This window comes from Coffea eugenioides, unplaced genomic scaffold (assembly GCF_003713205.1).
Source record: "Coffea eugenioides isolate CCC68of unplaced genomic scaffold, Ceug_1.0 ScVebR1_1069;HRSCAF=1859, whole genome shotgun sequence".
NCBI lineage: Eukaryota > Viridiplantae > Streptophyta > Magnoliopsida > Gentianales > Rubiaceae > Coffea > Coffea eugenioides.
The window spans coordinates 18674-26498 of record NW_020861442.1 but is presented as its reverse complement, the minus strand read 5'-3'; the positions used below and the strand labels follow the sequence as shown (position 1 = coordinate 26498).

The 7825-nt window shown below is 38.0% G+C and overlaps 1 protein-coding gene and 1 pseudogene across 1 annotated transcript; one reads left to right on the top strand and one right to left on the bottom strand.

Annotated features, from left to right (window-relative positions):
* Positions 1 to 36: 36 nt before the first annotated feature.
* Positions 37 to 3147, bottom strand: LOC113754809 (the record flags this gene model as incomplete). Its single annotated transcript, XM_027299058.1, has 4 exons — positions 896 to 3147; positions 502 to 804; positions 314 to 401; positions 37 to 222 (listed from the first exon to the last, which is right to left on the bottom strand). Coding segments are annotated over exons 1-4 (2829 nt in total), but the record flags the coding sequence as incomplete, so codon positions are not given.
* A 151-nt stretch (positions 3148 to 3298) lies between these two features.
* Positions 3299 to 4782, top strand: LOC113754808 (annotated as a pseudogene).
* Positions 4783 to 7825: the final 3043 nt, after the last annotated feature.

Sequence of the window (7825 nt, the reverse complement as noted above, 5' to 3'; positions counted from 1 at the left end):
GATATCTGTAATAGCACCATAGAAGTTTATTTCTACATCAGCATGCTCACCCTTCACCATAATGCCACTATTCTGGGTTTTTCTGTCTACCTCACGTGTTTTGGTATGAAATCTAAACCCATTGACATTACAACCAGGATATTTGATCACTCTAAAATCTAGTCCTTTGGCCAAAGACAACAATTCATCACAGCATCTGCCTTGTGTATGCATGTAAGTGACCTATATGACCCAAATAAGAAATTAGAATGACTGAACAAATTAACAACTATATAAATACCACAAGTTTTCTAGTAGTTTGTTCCATACTTACACGATCTTCAAACCACTTTGGAAACTCTAAATCGTGCATCTGCTCTACATTCGACACATTTTGCTGCTGAAGCAATTCTTTGTGCATCCTATACAATAGTATTATTAGTTATCTATGTGCTACGGTTAGTGCTAAAATTGACTAAACATATAACACTTCTCATATACATAAGGTAATAAATTTATTACCTTATGTAATCATCAATTTCTTCACAATTTTTCAAGATGAATAAATGTATTTTCATCAACTCTGATTCACTTAAGCAACAAAATGTTGCTGCCCCAAAAGGCCGAGCCATTCCAGAAAAAATAGACAACTTTCCAGTAGCCTCAAAGCGTTCGATGTTTCTTTCTGGTTCATTAAATATTGTAGGAACATTGTGCAAGTACCTGGAAATGAATGTTAGACATTCATCATCCAAGTAACGCTCAACAATGCATACTTCCGGTCGAGCTCTGTTGTGCACATAACCTTTGTATTGACCCATTTTTCTGTGTCACAAAAATGCAGCCATAAGATGTCACAGCAGTACGACCCTATGAAGCAAAAGAAGATTCAGTCTTAAAATAGCCTTTACACTACCTCTCAAATGGGAACATCCACCGGTATTGTGCTGGGCCAGCAAGTTTTGCTTCAGCAGGTAAATGGACCATTAAATGGACCATTACATCGAAGAAATTTGGAGGGAAAATTTTTTCAAGTTTGCAGAGTATTACAACAATGTTTTTCTCCTGTGCATCTAACTCATCTACATAAAGAGTCCTGGAACAAATTTTCCTAAAAAAATTGCTTAGTTCTACCAAAGTTTGGGAAACATCCTTTGGCAGCATGCCTCTAATTGCTAATGGAAGTAGACGTTGCAAGAATACATGATAATCATGACTCTTCATCCCTGAAATTTGGCACTCTTTTGGCTTAACACAATGAGATATGTTTGAGGCAAATCCATCGGGGAACTTGAGTGAGCTCAAAAACTGGCATAGTTTTTGTTTTTCGCTGCGTGAAAGAGTGTAGCATGCAGCGGGCATCACCTTTGAATCCCCTTGAGTTTGAAGATGCAATTCTTCCCTCAATCTCATTTCCTTCAAATCCTCTCTAGCTTGCCAAGTGTCCCTATTTTTGTGTCCCGTACCCATCACTGTAGCCAACAAAATTTCACACACATTCTTCACGATATGCATAATGTCCAAGTTGTGTCTAATTTTGTTAGTACTCCAATATGGCAGCTCAAAAAAAATGCTTTTCTTCAACCAATTTGACTGATTTTGCATGCGTTTTCTTTTCTTCTCTTTAAGCAATTCAGGTGCCTTACCAAACACCATTTGATCAAACTCTTGAAGTTGTTCAAAGATTTCTTCACCGGATAAAGTTCTAACAGGCTGTCTAAGATCACTCTTGCCATTAAATGACTTTCTTTCTCTGCGCCATTTATGGTCCGCTGGCAAAAATCGCCGGTGCCCCATATAGCAACATTTTAATCCATTTCTCAGATATACACTGGTTGTATCATCTAAACAAATAGGACAGGCCTTATAACCTTTCGTACTCCACCCTGACAAATAGGCATATGCTGGAAAATCACTTATAGTCCACAATAGAGCAGCCCGTAACATAAATTTTTCTCCCACGGCTGCATCATAAGTCTCAAAGCCAGTGTCAAAAAACTCTTTCAACTCATCAATTAGAGGCCTAAAAAATATATCCATATCATTTCCTATGCACTTAGGACCTGGAATAATCATTGATAACAGGAAAAAAGGGTCCTTTAAGCATTTCCAAGGTGGTAGATTGTAATGAACAAGGATTACAGGCCATATACTATATGCATTATTCATGTTTCCATAGGGATTGAAACCATCAGTTGAAAGCCCCAACCTAACATTACGAGGATCTTCGGCAAAAGATGGGTGACTGTTATCAAACTCCTTCCAAGCTATTGAGTCAGCAGGGTGTGTCATTGTGTTTTCCTTGGGAACGCGTCTCTCTTTATGCCACCTCATATCTTGAGCTATCTCCTTGTTTATGAATAGTCTTTGCAACCTTGACTTTAAGGGGAAATAGCGAAGCACTTTTCTAGGAATTTTAGAACCCGGGGATTTATAACGAGGTGCTTTACATTTTTCATTTGGGCAGTGATCGAGGCTTTCATTTTCTTTCCAATAAAGTGCACAATCATTTTCACATGCATGTATTTTTTCACACTTGAGTCCTAGCTCACGAATTAAATTTTTTGCATCATAGTATGAGCTAGGAATTGATGCCATGGGGAAGACTTGAATGAGGAATTTCAGCAGCATATCGATGGATTTGCAAGTCCACCGATTCATAGTTTTCAAATGAAGGATATGGACAACAAAGGAAAGTTTTGAGTACTTATCACAACCCGGGTAGAGACTTTTTTCAGCTTCAGATAATAATCTAAGAAACTTACTTGCTTCCCCCTCTTGCTTATTTGGTATATCCCTATTATGTTCCCCCGAATTTCTCCAATTCTCGCCAAAGTTTGCAGTACCAACGTCATTTAACATTTCTTGAATATCATCTGACTCACTGTTTTCTTCATCTAAAACTATGTTATCATCTTCATCCTCATCAGAATCCTCAAACCTTTCACCATGATATACCCACCTAGTATAGCTCTCAACAATTCCCCTACACAAATGACTTTTCATGACCTCCATAGTTTGATCCTCAAAGTTGTTGCACCCTTTACATGGACAAGGGAGCTTATATGTGGGATCCTTGCCTAAATAAGCGAACTGAACAAATTCTTTCACTCCTGCCAAATATCTAGGATGCAAGTAATCTTTAATTGTCATCCAACTCCTATCCATGTTTTTTCAAAAGCACCGTTGATCCTAACACAAAAAAATATGCAACCATGATATTACAACAACACATATAATAAATATAGGAAATTAATCTTCCCATACAACAATAATAAAAATTAAACAAAATACAACACAGCTATTACTAAATTCAAACATGTCACAATGTAAGCATGTGAGGAGGCTGTGTGCAATGCAAAACACAATGTAAGGCAGATAGGAATTAATTCTGGAGTCTTGTGAGATTTTCTTGGCAAGCACTACTGTATCCCGGGCCACACAGACAATGATCACCATATCAGCTTAGTTAACAACATAGCCAGGGCCAGCTAATCAAACCAGAAGTTTCAGGGATGAGGAGGCAAAGTTTAAGCTGTGTAAGGTTCGATCAGTACAGTTTGGACAGAAGGGCAAGCCATACCTGAATACCTATGATGGTCATACCATTCGTTACCCAGACCCACTCATCAAGGCCAATGACACCATCAAACTTGACCTGGAGACTTTTTTGATTACTGAATTCATCAAGTTTGATGTTGGGAATGTTGTCATGGTGACTGGGGGAAGGAACAGAGGTTGGGTTGGAGTAATCAAGAATAGAGAGAAACATAAGGGAAGCTTTGAGACCATCCATGTCCAAGATGCCACAGGTCACGAGTTTGCAGCATGAGAACAAGGAATTGCAGACTCCATAGGTCCTTAGCCACTCTATTATGGAGGGATAACAAGAACATTTCTGATATTGAAGTTTAGTCACTTTTGACAATTAAACTACTTGAGGTAGTTGCTGTCCCATTACTTTCATTAGAAAGTGACCCAAAAAGTTCCATCAGATGCCTCAACATGTACAGGCATCACAGCAACAGATCTCATATGAACATAAATGCTGCTACATTTGGACAAATTTCCAACTCAGCGTTTTGAAAGGGAAGGGGAGGGGGAGAGCATGAGTCCACACACAGCACTTTAGACACCGCTAGACATCAAAAATCACTAAAACCACTAACAAGGAGACAAAAAATATTAAGAAAGATGTGTGTGAAACAGTCCTTACAGAATTAAGCAGAAGTTCTGGGCTAGTCCTGAAAATAAATTAAAAAATGTAAAGTTATACAAATCTCATGAATCTAATAAGCATAGCGATTGAAACTAACTAATGTGACAACAGTAAAGAGCAACATACTTCAGTTCAACTTCAGGTTTGTTATGTCTTTCAACTTCTTGACAAGGGAAGTTCTGCAGTCAGTTTTTGCCAAGGCAAAGGAAATCATCAAAAGGCACCACTTCTCATCAAAGAAAACATGGCAATGTTATAGTGGATAAGATATCATCTTTATGTAAAGTAACAATGCCAAGATTCAGATTCTATCTGTTTCCGATCATATTCTGTGATTTCAATCAGAAAAGTATATTAAATAAAAAATATGAAGTTGTTTCTGAATTGTTAGAGACTCAGAGGCAAAAGTTCAGCCAAACTTGTATCTGACAAAAGTTAGAAGACACAACATTGGAAAAGGTGCAAAGCCCTGGGTGTCTCCCCCAAAGGGCAAAGGTATCAAGTTGTCAGTTATAGAGGAACAAAGGAAAAGGATTGCTGCCCAGGCGGCTACTACTGCCTAATTTTTCTACTATTAGCGTCTTTGGGAGGGTAACATTTTACTTGTAAAACTAGTATTAAGATGTTGCAATTTTTGAGTTGGGTTTAATGTTTTATTTGTCTTGTTTAGTTACAGTTTTGGACATTAAATATTTGTGTTGGCACGGTGATTGCACTGCTATCTAGAACCCTACAGTTACAGGTTTAAAAAAAAATACATATAGATATATCACTAGTTTCTGATAATGTGCCGCCATTGATGTTCTTTTGTATGCATATTGTTTGTATGTATGTTCTTTTGTCACCTTATCTATTCCTTTTGTGCTCTGCAGGGCTGTCAAATCTACTTAAGAGAGCAGAAGATGGCAAGAAAATCACTGGAATGACGATCAGCAGAAGAGGACCATCAATCTCTCATTTATTTTTTGCTGATGATTCTCTAATATTTTGTAAAGCTGAGCCCAGTCAGGCTAAGGAGCTAATGTACTTGCTGAAGAGATACGAGGAAGGCTCAGGTCAAATTATCATTTTGGAGAAGTCATCTGTATTTTTTAGCAAAAATATGTCCAGTGTTAAGCAAGATGATATATGTAAGGAGCTGGGGAAAATACAAAAAGTCAGTCAAGGGAAGTACCTGGGTCTACCAATGGTGGTCACCAGAACTAAGGAACAGGTGTTTGGTTTTGTGAAGGATAATTGCCAGAAAAGAATAAACTCCTAGAAAAACAAATTTTTGAGTGCTGCTGGGAAGGAGGTGCTACTTAAGGCAGTGACTATGGCGATGACCACCTATGCTATGTCATGTTTTAAATTGTCATCTAAGCTGTGTAAATACATTAGTTCCAGGATGGCTAGATTCTGGTGGGGTGAGAAAGATGGAAAAAGCAAACTGCATTGGTGTTCCTGGAAGAAGTTGGCTCAAGAAAAGGAGAATGGAGGGTTGGGTTTCAAAGACCTGCTGAGATTTAACAGAGCATTGCTGGGGAAACAGGTGTGGAGACTCTTAACCAATTCTTTCTCTTTTAGTGAGTAAGGTTCTCAAAGCTAAGTATTACCCCAACGAGTCACTACTCAGAAGCAAAGTACCTAAAACAGCCTCCTGGATCTGGCAGAGTATTATGGGAGCAAGAGAGGAGGTGGAGGAAGGTATAAGGAGGAAGATAGGAAATGGGAGGAGCACAATGGTATGGGACGACAAAGGTGGTGGAAAAGGAGAAAGCAGAAGCATTAGGTGAATTCTTGAAGCTGACAGGATTAGGAAAGAAGGCATGACCTTTCTCTTGCCTGGTGGCATTGGTTAGCTTCAAGAGGCCATTTGGTGTGATTTCAGCTATGCCATCCAGGCTCAAGTTTGACGACCGGAATCCGTTGTAGGTGATACTAAGGTCCTGGGAAGATCCAAAGCCAGATAGAGTGGAAACCACAAGCAGTATAAGCTTGATTAGAATCAACATGGCTAGCTAATGGCTGATACTAGCTTCAAGTTCTCTCCAAAATCTGACAATGGTTTTAAGTATATCCTTTGCTTGTCAGTAAGATATCAGCAGTATTAATTGACTCTCGCAAGAGACCCGGACAAGAGATTCTGATTGCCGGGCCTGGCGGACATTGAAAATATCGGATGATTGTGCCAATGGCTGATAAAAAACTTATCAATTTTTCCGGTCACTATCATTAGTCCATCCAGGAACAGTCATTGTCACGTGCATACTGATATGTAAATCCCTTATCCGCACCAAAGAATTAACTCATGGCATATTAATCTTATTCCATAATAGTACCTATTCAATCTAGGTCCCTGCCTCCTTCGACTCGACAACATTTAACAAGTACTTCGCAAGCCTCTAAACAAGAATAGACTGAGAAGAATGACAAAGTGAAATGCACTAGAATACCAAGAAATTAGCCAAAACAAGGGGAACACACACACACACACAAGGCGAGATGCAAATATATAGCAGTTGGAGAAGCTAAAGTTGACCTTTCTATTTTAAACCCCATAAATAATCTGTTTATCATACTACAAAAACATATAGCAGATCGAAATCTTGTAAAGTTTTCAATGAATAACCAATCAAACAACTAAGTTTTTTTAGCAGCGGAAGGTTTTATTTTGTCAGTCTCTAGATCAAAAAGAAGAAAATTTTGCCAAATGTACGTGTCAAATTAAACCTAATTGATCAGCTATAGTTGACGACGACCGTTTCCTAACTCAGATTTCAGTTCTATCGCAGTTTTTGGATAAAATATCAAACTTGTCATTCTCAAGTCTGAATGGAATTTAAATCTAAACGGGGGAATTCATTAGGGGCAAACCATTTGGGGGAAAATTAGGGAGGCAAAAGAGAATCAGCATACCTTTTTTTGTAGACAGTTGCTGCTAAATGTGGTCTTCTATTTCATCATTTCCCAGCCAAGATCGATTAGCAGATGGCGAGGAGATGTTTCTTGGTTCTCGGCGAGGAGATGTTTCCGGCAGAGATGAGCAGTGTGTTTTTTGGTTCTCGGCAGAGATGAGGAGCAGAGTGTGTTTTTTGGTTCTAAGTGTTGCTTGTTGGCTGTTGGCTCATGGCTGGTAGCGTTTTGTTCGGTGAATGACTAAACATGACCGCGAGTTGTTGGTTTCACTAAGTGTTCAAGTCAATTCCGCGCTTCTCCTCAAACTATTGACTTTGAATGAAAATTCAATTCCTTACATTTCCCCCCCTACTCGTACCAAAATTTCAACCCAAGTTTTTTAGTTTTGAATTAACATTTTACTAATATATTATTACTTGCAACTTTTAAATATTTTTGTAAAAATATTCATAATAGGTAATTTTTTTATGACATCAAACAGTTGATCCCATATTAATATTGATATCACTTTCTCAAAATTGTGAACTAAATTACAACTTACTTATCTTTCTTTTCATTATTTTTGCCCAAAACTCCAGAATTTTTTTTATTTTATAATAAGGAGAGATGATTTGTTTCAAATGGTTAATTTCACTTCAAATTATTGCACTAATATTAATTTACATGACAAAATTTGAGTTCCTAATAGTTAAAAAAATCATTAGAGAGCAAAAACAGAATAACAATTGG